The 16,771-nt window shown below is 41.5% G+C and overlaps 1 protein-coding gene across 4 annotated transcripts in view; it reads right to left on the bottom strand.

The window, feature by feature from the left end:
- Positions 1 to 16,771, bottom strand: part of LOC122555786 (ephrin type-A receptor 3) — a 441,127-nt gene that overhangs the window by 113,809 nt on the left and 310,547 nt on the right. For all 4 annotated transcript variants that reach the window (XM_087993752.1, XM_043701927.2, XM_043701928.2 and 1 more), the window contains exon 12: positions 664 to 725. In XM_087993752.1, coding sequence (XP_087849878.1) covers positions 664 to 725 — 62 coding nt within the window. The remainder of the gene's footprint in view (positions 1 to 663; positions 726 to 16,771) is intronic.

The raw sequence follows: 16,771 nt of genomic DNA, 5'->3' as shown, positions 1-16,771 counted from the left end.
TCTGTACAAAATCTGCTGAAATATTTTTTCATGAAGCCACATCATTTGACAGGGCAGTTTAAACAGTGTACCTTTCATACTAAGGGAGGTGGCAAAGAAGTAATAAATGATTCAAAATGGCGGAAGAAACATGATAGGATTATTAATCTGGACCAAGTATGAAGTATTGTTGTGCAGCCAGGCTGTCTGTTGCCGCTGTGAAATTGTGCTGCATGGAAAAGCTGCACACCGTGTATGAAGAAAATCACACTGGACCTGGCTCTCTAATGAAGGTGACGCACAAAGTTATTACTGAAGAATTCTGAGGCAGCAATTATCATATGACTAAAAGTAACTTCCATTTTGGCCAGAAGGAACACAGGCTGAACTAACTTCATGCTGCATTCTAGATAATGACACCACTTGCAACGACGAAGGGCAACAGTTAACAATTGCAATGATATCGATAGTAGCATTCGTGAAAGCAGCTAGGCAGAAGGGAGGGTAATGTGTATATACATCCAAACATGTTCTTGATGAGCAAACTAATCTAGAAATAAATCTACTCATAACAATTCGCCTCCATGTGTTTTAAGGACGTAGGCAGAGTCTCTCCTTTGGGTGAGTCATTATCACTTCAATAATAACAAATTACCAGAGTATTAATTAGAAAGCAGGCCCTACCCTCAGAAATGAGTCGAGAGATCCATTCTCCATGTACTCCGTTATTATCATTACAGGCTTGCCTAAAGGAAGGAGAAAAGATCAGTGAATATAAAGTAGTACAAAATGAGTGTTTGGGGCTAGTTTTATTGCAAGTCCAATAGCGTAATCACATTCAATCACCCCAGTACTCGCAGATTACATACAGAATTGATAATGTTGAATGAGGATTTTTGAAGGGATAAAGCTCCCAGTGGCATTGTGATCATATAATCCTCAAGCTGATGGAATAATAGCCTTTACTGCAGAAGCCAAAAGCAGGACAAATTTTTTTTCAGATACTCGTGCATTCAAAATTTACACTTACCTAATTCTGGTTTGAAACAACAGTCAATTGTCAAGTTGCTGTGATGTTAATGGCTCTAACCAATACACAACAGAAGGCCTCACCAAATCATCTTGGATGACAAGTATAAACTGATCAGTGAAGAACCTCCTGTATTAGTACCTGGCACAACTTCAGTAACTATAAATATTATAGTCCTGAGTAACAATTATTTTTCTGATGTTAAATATTAGTTTGGGGGGGGCTAAACATTTATGTTCAAATTACTCTTGACATGGGAGTTAACTGTATCAGCATTAAGCACTTCACTTCATGTTATTATCTGAGCTCTATGTCTGAGAATATTTAACCTAGTTCAGATCAGAACCTAAAGGAAATTTTCCCAGGCAAGTGAAGATGTGAGCTTGAGTTTCATTTGTTGTTGTTGTCGTCACATGTACTGAAATACAGTGCAAAGTGTTGTTTTATGTGTTATACAGGCAGATTGTACTATCAAAGTGCATCAGGATAGCAGAACAGAATACAGTGTTACAGCAGAGAAGGTGCAGGAAGAGAGATCAGAATTAACAGTTGAGAGGTCTATTCAAAAGTCTAATAACTGCAGGGGGAAAAGCCGTTCTTGAATCTATTCACATGTGTATTCAAATTTTTATATCCTTCTGCCTGATGGAAAAGTGTATAACCAGGGTGGGAGGGCTTAGATATCTCAAGCAAAATTAACATCGTTTACACGATACCATGCAAAAGCTATAAAAAAAACACTACTTTGGACAAACTAGCAGGAAACCTGCCACCAGGATATATGAACACCAGCTGACCACCAACAGACACGACCCACTCTCACTAGTTTCTATACATACAGACAAAGAAGGACACCACTTTGATTGGGACAACACACACATCCTAGCACAAAGACACACACAAGCATTCTTTAGAGGCACAGCATTCTAACCAGAACTCTATCAATAAACATCGATTTAGGCCCTATTTACCTTCCCTTGAAGAAAAGAACCAGAAATGATATCACCCACCTTAAGAAACCAAATGCTATAGACAGAGAGGCAGGTTATACCACAAGCGCTTCACCAGAGACTCTCACTGATGATGTTACCTAGTCATGGTGACAAAACATCCGAAAACAAACCTTCAAGCTCAGCAAGCTAACTTACATACTTATGTTGGTTGCTTTCCTGAGGCAACAGGAAGTATAGATGGTGTCAGCGGATGGAAGGCTGGTTTGCGTGGTGGACTGGGCTGTGTTTCTTGTAATCTTGGACAGAGCAGCTACCTTACCCCGCTGTGATGCATCCAGGTAGATACACCAAAGAAAGCATCCTATAAAAATTAGAGTCTTTCTGAGTGTACTAAACTTCCTTAACCTCCTCAGGAAGTAAAGACCTTGATGTTCTTTCTTGGGTGGTCCAGGACAGCCTGCTGGTGATTATCACTCTCAGAAACCTGATACTCTCGACCATCTCCACCTCAGCCCCATTGATGCAGACAGGGATGTGTCCTCCACCCTGCTTCCTGAAGTCAATGACCAGCTCCTTTATTTTGCTGATGTTGTTAGAGAGATAGTTGACTTTACACCATGTTGCTAAGCATTCAATTTCTTTGTTACATTCTGTGGTGTTGTGGTCAGCAAGTTTGTAAATGGAGTTGGTGAAATTTGGCCACACGGTGGTGTGGTATAGTAGTATAGTAGGGGGGTGAGTGCACAGCTTTGCGGGATACCGGTATTGAGAATTATGGTGGAGGAGGCATTGTCATCTATTCTTACTGATTGCGGTCTATGGGTCAGGAACTCCAGGATTCAGTTACAGAGGGGGGAGCTGAGACCAAGGTCTCAGAGTTTGGAGATGAAGTTGTTTGGAATTATGATGAAGGTGGAACTGTAGTCAATAAGTAGGAGCCTGACGTAGGTATCCTTGTTGTCAGGTGTTCCAGGGATGCGTGTAGGTCCAGGGAGCTGGTGTCCGCCGTGGACTCTTTACGCCTTGGCAAAATGCAAAGGATAAAGAAGAATTGGTTGAGCCACGACTAGCTTCTCATAATTATGGAAGTCTAAGCTACTGGGCAGTAATGATTGAGGCACGCTGCATGGTTTTTCTTTGGCATCAGGATAATGATGCTCTTCTTGAAGCAGGTGGGGACTTCAGATGCTAGTAAGGAGGGATTAAAGATGTCTGTGACTACTCTCGCCAGCTGGTCTGCACAGGATCTGAGTGCATGGCTGGGGACTCCATCCAGACCAGTGCCTTCCAAGGGTTCACTCGCAAGAAGACCAATCTAACGTCTGCGATGGTGACTATGGATGGGGGTCGATCCGAGGCTGATGGGACAGGTGATATCTTCCCTTCTGTTCAAAGTGAGCATATGATGCATTGAGCTCCTTGGGTAGAAATGTACTTGTTACATTTCTGAAGTTTTGTCTTCACTTTGTACCTCATTACGTTTTGTAGGCCTTGCCACGAGTGACCGGTATCTGTGTGGTTGGTCTGGGTCTGAAGCTTAGTTCAGTATTGCCTCTTGATGTCTCTGATGGCCTTACAAACGTTGTATGCGGATTCCCAGTACAGGAAATGTGCGGAGGGAGTTAAATGCCCTGAAGATGACATTAGGTTGGGATCTCAACATCATCCCTCCTTTTTACTGGCTTTCACTGAGGTGAGAATCTGGCGAAGTTGCTTAAAGAACAATGAAGTAACTCTTTAACCCATAATCCCTGATTTCACTGCTTTCCATTTTTAAGGTACAGTCAGTGAAACTGACAAGACAGTGAGGTTTTGATCGATGAAACTGAAGGGCTTTCGTCATGACTAGATGGGAGGATGCTGCTAACAGATTTGAGTGTTTTCATTGCTTAGAAGTGATTTGAAATTCCATGAAAGTCATCATCTCCCCTGTCCAGGACATCCCGTACTTGCAGAGGCATGTATATATGGTGGCAGGCATCACAATCACATTGGAGCTCATTGTACTGCTCTAGCTTGCATCCTTGCTGATGGGCAAGAGTGGAAACATTGCTAAGACCTCTAGCACCACCCATCAAAGGCAGGAACAACAGCTCCATCTACTCAGCCACATGTCCCTCCACAAGCCAGCAGTGAGATCCAGTTGCAAGGAGACCAGATTCCCCCACACATGTCATCTCTTTTGGGAGTCTGCAAACAGTGCCTACGAAGGCTGAAGCTTTCAGAGGTTGCTGCTGACCTTTTTGACCTCCTGGGCCAAAGCTTCCTTCTGGTGGGCCCAGAGTACATGTATTGCCAGTGAGGCATAAGATGTCAATCACTGGAGGACCATCCACCGTCCCTGGGTCCCTGTCTTGCTCTATTCACCCACGTAGGCAGAAAGTAGAAAAATGTGAATATTCATATGTCTTCTGTAGAGAGAATGGAAAAAAAATTTAGTGCAAGGATAGTGTTAAGAATGGCTACCAGAGAGCAAAAGGACGAAGGTGAGTGCTGTCTGTTCAGCTGGAAATATGAGGTGCTTGCCGAGAGAGGAGTGAAGTGCAAGGTTTGTTGACTTGAGGATAGTGATGGTGAAGTGAGTGTGTAGGGTTTGGCACCCACAGTACAATGTCACTCATCTTTCCCATCCTCCTCAGGCTCTGGTTCCCTTTGATGTACTATATGTAGGTTAAAGAAACCGCATTTTGCTGATTTCTTCCATCACATCCAATAATAGCTGCTTGCTTGGAAGAGTTGTCATCTTCCTCCTGCACTTGGAAGAGCTCACAGTCACCCTCCATGAATGTTGAGGTGGAGGTCTTGGGTTTGATGTCGAAGGATCCTTACGTTGCTGCGATGCAACAGGTAGATGGTGAAGGGAGTGAGTGTTGAAGGTGTTGGATGGGGTATCAATCAAGTAGCTGCATTGTCCTGGACTTTGTTAAGCTCCTTGAGTGTCATTGCAGCTCTACTTATACAGGCAAATAGCAGTATGCCATTCACATTCCTCACTTATGCCTTGCAAATCATGGACAGGCTTTAGGAATTGGTTCAGTTCAGTTTCTATGTAAAAATTAACAACCAAGATTTTGTTACTGGGAGAATTAAGCAATGATAATGTCACTGAATGTCAAAGGGTGATGGTTATAATTCTCTTGCTGGAGATCATCATTGTCTATTGTCAGTTGTCACAGTCATTTTTAATCAAAGATTCTACAAGAAATTAAATTTCTATAGATGGCTTCCTGATAATTCACTGCAGCTTTTTAAAGAGACATTGAAAACCTGGCCAAATTGAGTAAAAGTTTCCATGGATCTTTTGTGAAAGTGATTAGCAGAAGTCTCTTGCAATTCATCCCTTTGATCAAAAGTTCAAGAATCTAAGGTTTAGATTCAAGAAGCTAATATTGGGGATTTTTGAAAATTCACTTGTGGGATGTGAGTGTTGCCGGCTAGGCCAGCAGTTATTGTCCATCACTAATTGGCCTTGCAAAGATGGTGTTGATCTGTCTTATTGAACCGCTGCAGTTCCTGAAGAAGGGCTTATGCCCGAAATGTCGATTCTCCTGTTCCTTGGATACTGCCTGACCTGCTGTGCTTTTCCAGCAACACATTTTTAAGCTCTGGTCTCCAGCATCTGCAGTCCTCACTTGCTCCTCGTTGCAGTTCATGTACTGTAGGTTGACCCACAATGCAGTCAGGGAAGGAATTCCAGGATTCTGACCCAGCAATAGTAAAGGAATGGTAATATACTTTCAAGTCAAAATGGTGAATCGCTTGGAGGGGAACATGCAGGCGGTATTTCCATGTTTCTGCTGCCCTAGTTCTTCTAAGTGGGAGTGGTTATAGGTTTAGAACATGCTGCTTAAGGATCTTCTAGATAGTACACACTGCTGCTACTGAGAGTCAGTGGTGAAGTGACTGTTTGTTTATTTGTATGGGATGTTTTGTCCTGAATGGTGTCAAGCTACTTAAGTATGTTGAAGCTCCACTCATCCAGGCAAGTGGGGAATATTCTATCACACTCCTGACTTGGACCTTGTAGATGCTTGAAAGACTTTAGGAGTCAGATAAGTGAATTATTTACAAGATTCCGAGACTCTGATCTGCTCTTGTAGCCATTATATTTATATGGTGAGTCCAGTCCAATTTCTGGTCAATGGTAACCCCAATGATGTTGATAGGAATTCAGAGATTGTAACACTATTGAATGTCAAAGGGTGGTGGTTACATCCTCTCACCTATTTGTGTGGTATGAATATTGCTTGCCACTTTTAAAAGCTAAACCTGAATATTGTCCAGGTCATTTTTCATTTGGCAATTGACTGACCTGATTGATTGACTGACTGCTTCAGTATCTGAGGAGTTAGCAATGGTGTGTGTATGCCAAGGATTGCACTTCCTGACTTCTGAACTTTAGCTTCCCCCCCCGCCATCATAATGATGGAGCAGTGACTGATGGATTTGGTGATTTTTTTTTGTAAAAGCAAAGCATCCCTGTTTAAAAAAAAATATATTATTTTTGCCATCTGCAGGTTGGGTAGTGGGTAATATACCAGTTAATTGGATATCAGACAAATCATTAAAGCTGTCAATATTGTAAAGCTTGCTAAGAGGCTTTTATAATCTATTGGGATATTGATGTTCTGCCACTGCATGCCTCTAATAATCCCTTGCATTAGAAAGAAAATGTATTATAATGGGAGACCGGCTATCATTACTTGATTAACAAAGCCCCTCAGAGATGGCCATTGCTGGAGCTGCAAGGGGAATGGCAGGATGCCTTCATTCTGAAGTGCACTGAGGAGGGTAACGGTTATTGTGCTGCAGGACCTTTCTGGTGACTGGAGGGGTGAAGTTCCAGGGGTATTGTCACAGTTCTGAGAGCATCCATTACTTTTCAAGACTCTTGAGGCTCATGGGATTTCCTGTTCAAGATGCTGCTTGCAGCCATCTCACATTGCTGGGCTCCTTTCCATCACCATCCAGATGTTGGGAATGAGCTGTTAATTGACCATTTAATCATTTCAAATTGCAACCTTTGTCCCTGATGACTGAGCCTCTGCCCTTCCAGTCACTGGACCCAGCAACATGACTTCATCTGGGGTTTACAAAACACCCCCTGTGAGCCCAACATCTGGGGAAGGTTAAAATGTGGATGCTAGAGTGAAGCAAAGTTGCAAATGGTAATAGGACTGAAGGACTCGATGACCCTTGCTTATTCCACATTGAAAAACTTTGTAGTAATTAATTGTTTTTGCTTCATCAGTGTTTGGATCCAACGAAGCAACAGATGGCACAGCCACATCCCCACCCCAACAAATTGTCTGAAAATCTGATCTCCTGAGCGAATGGTCTCTGCATCACTACAGAAATAGGCACTTGGTTCAGAAAGGTACACAAGACCATCACATGGACTGAGTATACTGAATATAAGGTGACATGCAGGGATTGGTATTATTCAAAGCCCTTGCCCACTTGCCTTGCATATTTTCACACACCCGCTCTAGTTTGTTATCAGTTACCATGCAGAACAGTATTAAGAAATTTGAGGAAACTAGCTTAAACATGTAAGCATCAGGTTTTGGTACAAAAGTCAAGGATCACACTTCAACAATGTCTCTAGAATAAAATTTAAGATCATACAGCATAGATGTGAAAATTGTTGGTTTCAGGCTGAGAAATATTTTCTTGCTGGAATAGGACTTGAATCCGATTAGGGATTGTGCTTTCACATGTTGTAATTCAGATGGTTCAAATTCAAAGCTAGAAAACCAAAATAGCAACTGTTTGTAACTGGGAAAAAAGCTTCTTTTTAGCCTGACCAGGGAATGAATGTCTTGGTTCGACTGGCAGGAAAACAGTCAACTCCAGAGGGAACTCTAGTTAGACTCCTAAGGAAAGACAACTCTTGGATGTATCAACCCTGGGACTGCTAGGAAAACTGTTTCGTTTTTATGCTGTTTAAAAATTGAAAAAGCTACTTTGGAAGGATTCCTGAATATATAATCATTGGATTTCTAGAAAAATAAAGACCTTGGGTAAGCAGGTACTATTACCACGTAACCTAGATACAGCAAACAAAAAGCCAAGTGCATGGATAAATTTTATTTAAATATCCTGTCAGTCATTCCTCCATGGTTGCTGTCAGGAAGTACTGATCTATCTACTGTTGCTGAGCGGATGTCATGCAATTGTAGGAGTCAAAAAAAAATTAAGGTCCCACTGAATATGTATGGCATTATTTCTTTAAAGTCCGCCTCCATGTAATTTGGAGAAAGTGTTGTCTTTTTGTGCAAGTTCTGACTGTTGAACACAGTTGCAATAAACTCAGATTCCGAATGCAAGTCAGAGCTCATTACAAGCAACTTAGAAAAGGCTGGGTGCATTTAAGTACCAGCTACTGGCCACCAATTTAGCCTCTCTGGCTAACTGAACTTGTCAGTGTTTTTGTATGTATTTATGAAACAAGTGAATTTTCAATCACCAGTTCATAACAATTCTCAGCAGCTTAAGAACAGAGAACAGCACAGCACAAGAACAGTCCCCTCAGCTCACTAAGGCTGTGTTGAAACAATATATCTTTTTAAACTCACAACTTTTTGCCTCTATACAGTCTCTTTCCCTCCACTCGCTGCCTATTTATATCTATCAAGATGTCTCTTAAGCATTGCTATTGTGTTGCCTCTCTGGCACTGCATTCCAGGCACTTACCACTCTCTGTGTTTAAAAAAAACTATCTCTCTCATCTCTTTTAAACATAACCCTTTTTACTTTAAGCCTATGTCCCCAAGTAATTGACATTTCAACCCTGGGGTAAAAAAGACTTTACATGCCTCATTATTGTGTAAATTTGTATCGGGTCACCCTTCATCTTTTAACGTTCAAATGAAAACAAACCAAATTTGTCCAATCTCTCCTCATAGCTAACTCTCTCCAAACCAGGCAACATCCCGACATACCATTTCTGTACCCTCCCCAAACACGCACATTCTTCTAGTAATGTGGCAACCAGAACTGTGCAAAATATTCCAAATGTGGCCTAAATAAAGTTCTTTACAGCTGCAATATGACTTGTCAATTGTTATACCCTTTGCCCTGTGATAAAAGCTAGCATGTTATATGCTTTTTTGACCACCTTATCCACTTGTGTTGCCACTTTCAGGGAACAGTGAACTGCATGTCTAGATCACTCTGTATGTTGATTCCATTGAGGGTTCTGCCATTTACTGTGTGCTTCTCTCCTGCATTTGATCTCTCAAAATGCATCACCTCGCATTTGGTTGGATGACACTCCATCTGCCATTGCTCCCCCCAAGTCTCCAGCCTGTCTATTCGTAAGAATCTTTTCCAATAATTTCCCTACTACTGACTTTCTTAAATAAAGGAACAAGGTTGGCTATTATCCAGTCCTGATGGATCTCTGCTGTAACTAAAGAGATCACAGCAATTTCGTACAAGACCCCAGCAATTCCTCACCTGTCTCCCTCAGCATGCTGGGGAGTAGTCTACTTTAATCCTTTGCAAAACACCCAACATCTCCACCTTTTGTATATTGACATCAATGTGCCCCTCCTGAGACTCACCATCCACCATGTCCTTCTCCTTCTTAATGAATACTTTGCATCAGAATTTAAAAGACTTCCTCAGGCTCCAGGTATATATTCCCTTTGTTTGTCCTTGAATGAACTTACCCATTCCCCAGCTACCCTCTTGCTTGTTATTTATGGATAAAACTCCACGGAGTTTTCCTTTAATCCTATTTGCCAACCAAACTCATGGCTCATTTAGGCCCTCCTAACTCCTTGTTTGAGTTCTTTCCCGTTATCTTTGTATTCCTTGAAGTATCGGTCTGTCTTCAGTTTCTTAAACCTTACACATGCTTCGTTTGTCTTTTTGACTAAGCTCTCAATTTCTCTTGTCATCCAAGTTTCCTGAATCTTGCTATCTTTTTCCATGTTTTTCACAGGAACATGCTCGCCCTAAAGACTAACCAACACACCTTTAAGCAATGTGGATTGACATTCAAACTACATTCCCCAGTTCCCAACTAATGCTTTGGTATTTAGCCTTCCCCCAATTTAATACTTTCACCCGAGGACTACTTATGTCCTTACACATAAGTTAATTAAAATTGGCAGAATTATGGTCACCTTTTCCCAAAATGCTCTCCACTGAAACTTCCATCACCTGGTCCAGTTCATTCCCCAATACCAGGTCTGATATGGCCCCTTCCTGAGTTGGATTACTTACATAATGTTTCAAAGAATTGCCTGGATGCACCTATTAAATGTTACCCTGTCCAAGCCACTGGCACTAAGTGAGTCCAATCAATATAACAGAAGTTAAAATCACCCACCCCAAAGACCCTGTTGTTTTTAGGTTTTTCTATAAGCCATCCACATATCTGCTCCTCTACCCACTGGCTGCAGGGAGACCTGTTGTACAATCCCATCAAAGTGATTGCACCCTTCTTATTCCTCACTGGATGAGCTCTCCCAGGTGTCCTCCTCCATACAACAGTGATATTCTCCCTTATCAGGAATGCAAATCCCCCACCTCTTTTATGACCCTCTCTGTCTCACCCAGAACATTAAGCTATCAATCTTGTCCCCTCTCTCAACCAAATCGCTGTAATAGCTGCAACATTGTTGTATGTATTAATTCATGCTTTAAGTTCATCAGCCTCATCTGTCATAATCCTCACATTAAAAGAAATACACTTCAGACTGTCAGTACTGCCATGTTCAGTACCTCTGTCTGTTCTTCCACTGGGCTTTGGTCTCGGGCTTCTCCTCGGTAATTTTACTCGTTGACATTCTGCTCTGGTTCCCATCCCCCACCAGACTAGTTTAACCCCTCACGAGTGGCACTATTAAACCTCCCTGCCAGGATATTGGTGCCTCTCCAGTTTAGTTGCAACTCATCCTCCTTGTACAGGTCCTACCTGACCCAGAAGAGATCCCAATGATCCATGTACCTGAAGCCCTCTCTCCTACACCAGCTCTTGAGCCACATATTTAATTGTACTATTTTCCTATTCTTAACCTCACTGGTATGTGGCACACGGCGTAATCCCAAAATTACAATTCAAAAGGTCTTACTTTTCAGCTTTCTTCCCAAAACCCTGAACTCCATTTGCAGGGCCTCATTTCTCTTTCTGCCTACGACCAATATGGGCTGCTTCCCTCCCCTCCCTGAGAGAATACTGTGGCTGCGCAGAAACATCCTAAGCTTGGGCACCAGGGAGGCAACACACCATCCTGGAGTCTCTCTCGCTGTCACGGAAACACCTATCTATTTGCAATGCTTATGGGAGGATTACTGCGGCTATCTTACAACTACCAAGACAAAGATGAATTAAAAGCAAATCATTTCTGCCTTTCATTCATTTGCCATCTGACTTTCATCAAGACAATAACAAATACTGATGAAGTTGCCTGCATTCATTCTGTGACAACATCCTACAAAGAAAAACCGTGCAACTTGGCTTCCTTTCCTGTCGTCCGACACACACTTTCTATTCATTACATTATGCACTAATCAAAGCTTTCAATAAATGTCAGCAGATAATTAGACTTGACAATCTACTGAGAATTCTTATGTCCATAACATCATGAATGTTAATGAGCTCTTGTCTAAGTTATTTGTGGGCCTGTGGAAGATGGGCTTGATGGATCGGTCCAATCATAAGCAGAAGCAGTGCAGGGAGGCCCAGATGAGAGCTGTTACCTCATTTTAATATGTCAGCTGCTATGCAAAGGCTGCAGAGCACCTGCACTTACAAATTATTAAAATACCCAAATGACTTAACAGTGAGAAAACACAATGTCAACGTATCAACCACAGGTGTCAGGAAACCGTGGAAACGGAGCCTCTGACTTCTTTATTATTCTTCAGGCATCTTTTATCTGCTGCAGGGTATAGAGTGAAGAGTACAATGGTTGATTTATCTGTGCCATATACTGTCCTTGGCCAACTAATCCTATCTTCACTCATTTCACATTCAAGAGAAGTGCGAAAAGAACATAAAATAAATACATCAAGGTTTTCGAAGGGCTGTAAATATTTATAGGGTTATTAAATAGCCCAGTGCTTTCTTACTAACAGTACATCAGAAAGAGGCATTGCTCATGAAGCCAACTCAAGGTCAGAGGATCTTGTACTAAAATTAATAATCGAGCCAACTCCTTAACTGAATTTCTAAAAATTCCTCGAGGCTGATGCCACGAGTGAGAGGCCACCAGCGGGGGAGCTTTATTTGCCAGGAGCACACCACAAATTTTCTGACTTCCTCCCACTGTTTTGCCATTGACGGAAATTAATGGAGGACAAATTGAAGGACCCATTTTTGCCAGAAAACTAGGCGCTCTGCTAGAAGTCTGCATCTTTTTTCAAAATTGCCACTCTTTCTTAAAGCATTAGATTTGACTTTATTCTGTTGCTGCTACCTAAATATTCCTTTTATTGCTTATCAACTAAGAACATAGGAGCAGGATTGGACAATGCACTCCCTTCGGCTTGTTCTGCAGTTCAATAAGATCATGGTTGATCTTCTGTTCAGCTCCACTTTCTGTCTTTTATTCCTTGAGAGATCAAAGATCTGATCATCCTAATCTCAACTACACTTGATGATGGGGTATTGAAAGCTGCTTCACAAACTTTTTGAGTGAAGCAATCATGCCTTATCGCTGTCTTAAATTATTGGCCCCTTATTCTGTGATTGTTACCACATATTCTGAATTCCTCAGCCCGAGGAAACAACCTCTCAGTGCCTACCCTGACAAGCCCTTCATAATCTCGCATGTAACAACGTGATGACTTCTAATTCTTCTAAACTCCGGAAGTACAGACCCAACTTACTCAGCCTCTTCTTCCTTCCCTTGTCTTGCGTACCCAAGTGTTGGGTGCTGCCATCTAATCATGAGAGGAAGTCAGCAACTACTTCCAGGTCTCTGGTTAGCCTGTGAGGAAATGGTAAGAGTAGGTAGCAGTTCTTCCCTCTAGCTGAAGTCCTTTCTTCTACTTCTCACCAGTAGGTCAACACATACTTCTTGCTCAGTAAGTCACAAAATATGGGAAACCAGTATCAGGGTTAAAGCAATAATGACATCTGAAGTATATCACATTTGGGCTACACAAGCAGAGTTACTCTGAAGTTACAGCATAAGAAAATACTTGAGAGAAGGATATTATGTTGAGTTACTCCAATCATTGTTTTCATGAATAGTGAGCAACTTGAGTAAGGTCATGTTATAATAAAAGGTATATGGGGTAAAATGCATTTGGGAGTAGGGGCTTCAGTTCCATTTATTAGTAATAATGTCTTTGTATGAGAATTCTTACATGTCAGAGTCAGAATCTTGTTAAACTAGTGCTTATCTTGGACTGAGAAAAAAAAAGCGAACACCAAACAGCAGTTGTAAGGCTGTGGTATATCAGGTGCTTTGCTTCTTTTGCTATTAGTGAGGTAATGTGCATTATATCAGGCAGAGTTATAGCGAGGACCATTACCTTAAGATTATTATTGTTCGAACGGTGAAAACAGAATCTGAATCTAGAGTAATAAATAATATAACCAATTATCTAATGCTTCAGCAAAATAAATAAATCAGTTTTGCTGTCATCATTAAAATGAAAAATAGTAAACATTGATAGAGTGCTTCGCCTAATGCCCTGCCAGAAATTGCATTTTAAATCTTAATGTCCTGCTGGCTTTGCTTAACAATAAATACCAAATAAATAGTGACACGATGAGCATAAATGATGGTGGCATCTACGTGAGCACTGAGCTAAACCTTTGTTGAAGATGATCTGAATGTTCCTTATCATCACACTGTGAGGTTGAACTGTGTGCATGGTATCTCTAATTTGTTCCCTTTGATCAATAACCAGAGAACTGATTTCAGGTATTTGGCTAAACAACCAGGGAGCAATCAGGATTATTCTTTTACACAGCAAGTTATTCCAATCTGGAATGTGCTACCTGGAGTGCTGATGGAAGTAGGCTCAAAAATAGACTTCCATTGCAATTGGATAAAATATCAGGAAAGGACAAAATTGTAAGGCTACAGAGAGAGTTTGACTAACTGGATCGTTCTTCCAAAGAGCTGGCACAGACACAAGGAGCTGAATGGCCTCCTCCTGTGTTGCTGTTCTGTTCAATCTTAATTATAAGATTGAGATGTAAACAAGAGCTGGAATTGTACAACTAGAACAAATGGTTAATTTTAACCCCTTGGGCAAGCTGCATCCTTGGACCAGTTTTCACCCGAAACCCTAATTCCTTTGTGGTCTGTTGGGTGCAGCAGAAAATAATTTTGTAGTTTGCTCACCATTGAGAATACGTCCCGAGTTGGTATGTAATATAAAATATTTTTGTAGGAGAAATTAATCAATACCTTATCTCCTCTAGGATCTTTACTAATACATCTCTAGAGAAGCAGGTGCAGGAATCTAAGCACAAAGTTACAGCTAAATTTACAATAAATAGTTGTCTAACTATGTCTCTGATAAATCAAGAATCTGTCAGCCAAGATAGATCACTCTCATTTCCTGAATCTTGGCCAATATCACTAGGTTGATACCAGAAACATGGATAGTCAATAAGTTCAGAGCAAGTCTGCAGGAATTTGAAGTTTAGGCTCACATTGTACATAATAGAAGGTATGCATCACACGAAGTGAATCATCAGTTTTAAATGATTTCTTCATTTTAAAAGAAGAACCAAATCTGCTTCTTCTCCCTATAAATTAAATATCCATTAGTTTCTTACCCAGCTCCCTTGCAAAGGAGGAAATGATTGAAAGGTTCGATGCTTGAGGTTAGATTCTGTGACATAGTTATCAGGGTGATTGATGAAACAGTCGATCAAATTTATGCATGCTTGAGGCCTGCCCGCTACCCTCAATATGAGTGGAGCTCTAAGTGTGGAGCTGTGAGATCGATCTGGCATCTCCAAGATGGTGTAAGGTCAGGCAGTCATCACAAGTTCACTCCAAGGGAAACTGCTGGCAAATCAGTTAGTGCCAGCAGCCGGTGTGATGGGAATAACTCCCAGCTTGACAATGCCTGCATTGGCTTGCTGAAATTCAATTGAATTTCTCATCAGTCACGATTATATGCACCACCAAACAGCAGAGACAGCATTTCTGAGCTGGATTCATATTTCTACAGAGGAAGCGATTCATTCAAAAGCTGCTGATACAGTAGATTGCCCTGCACAGTATTGCTAATACAACTTTACGATATGGATAAAGTGTTTCAAAGTGACTTAATCCACTGATTAAATTATGCTAACTCTGTACTGTTAGTTATTCTTTGCCTCTTTCTGCATGGATTCAAATTACATCTTGGATAGGTGATCGGTTCCATGAGGGCACATCACCACTGGTGGCAGTGATATTGCCAGCAAAACAGAAAATACAATTGATTGCCTATCTCCATCCTGAAAGTGTGTTGTCACAGGCCTGTTCTATTTGGGATGATCATGAAAATAGTGCACACTTTGGTGGTACAATGTATGCAGACTCTGTCTTAAATGCATAAAGGTGAATACATCTCTGGGAACTGATCGGGTGCACTCTAGTGAAACTAGGGAAACTAGGGAAGTGATTGTTGGGCCCCTTGCTGAGATATTTGTATCATCGATAGCCACAGGTAAGGTGCCAGAAAACTGCAGTTTGGCTAACGTGGTGCCACTGTTTCAGAAAGGTGGTAATGAAAAGCCAGGGAACTATAGACCGCTGAGCCTGACATTAGTGGTGGGCAAGCTTTTGGAGAGAATCCTGAGGCACAGGAATCACATGCATTTGGAAAGGCAAGGACTGGCTAGGGACAGTCAATATGACTTTGTGCATGGGAAATATATTTCACTGACTTGATTGAGCTTTTTGAAGAAGTGACAAAGAGGATTGATGAGGGCAGAGCAGTGGATGTGGTCTATATGGACTTCAGTAAGGTGTTCGACAAGGTTCCTCACAATAGACTGGTTAGCAAGATTAAATCACATGAAATAGAAGGCGAACTACCTGTTTGGATACAGAGCTGGCTTGAAGGTAGAAGACAGGGTGGTGGTGGAGGGTTGCCTTTCAGACTGGAGGCCTGTGACCAGTGGTGTGCCACAAGGATTGGTGCTGGGTCCACTGCTTTTTGTCTTTTATATACATGATTTGGATGTGAACATAGGAGGTATAGTTAGTAAGTTTATAGATCACACCAAAATTGGAGGTCTCATAAGAATGTTACCTCAGAGTACAGCAGGACCTTGATCAGATGGGCCAATGGGCTGAGGAGTAGCAGATGGAGTTTAATTTAAATAAATGCGAGATGCTGCATTTTGGAAAGGTAAATCAGAGCAGGACTTGTACATTTTATGATATGGTCCTTGGGAGTGTTGCTGAATAGAGCGACTTTGGAGTGCAGGTTCATAGCTCCTTGAAAGTAGAGTCACATGTAGATAGGATAGTGAATAAGGTGCTTGATATTCTTATCTTAATTGGTCAGACCATTGAGTATAGGAGTTGGGAGGTCATGCTGTATGACATTGGATAGGCCACTTTTGGGATATTGTGTGCAATTCTGATCTCTTTTCTATAGGAAGGATGTTGGGAAACTTGAAAGGGTACAGAAAAGATTTACAAGGATGTTGCCACGGTTGGAGTGTTTGAGTATAGGGAGAGACTGAATAGACTGGGGCTGTGATCCCTGGAGCATCGGAGGCTAAGGGGTGACCTAGTTTAAGGTTTATAAAATCATGGAGAGCATGGATAGGGTGAATAGACAAGATCTTTTTCCCTGGGGTGGGGGAGTCCAAAACTAGAGGGCA

This window comes from Chiloscyllium plagiosum, unplaced genomic scaffold (assembly GCF_037043375.1).
Source record: "Chiloscyllium plagiosum isolate Xiang-an unplaced genomic scaffold, Cpla_swu_hap1 HiC_scaffold_13, whole genome shotgun sequence".
In the NCBI taxonomy this organism is placed as follows: Eukaryota; Metazoa; Chordata; class Chondrichthyes; order Orectolobiformes; family Hemiscylliidae; genus Chiloscyllium; species Chiloscyllium plagiosum.
This window is presented reverse-complemented; position numbering and strand designations above follow the sequence as displayed.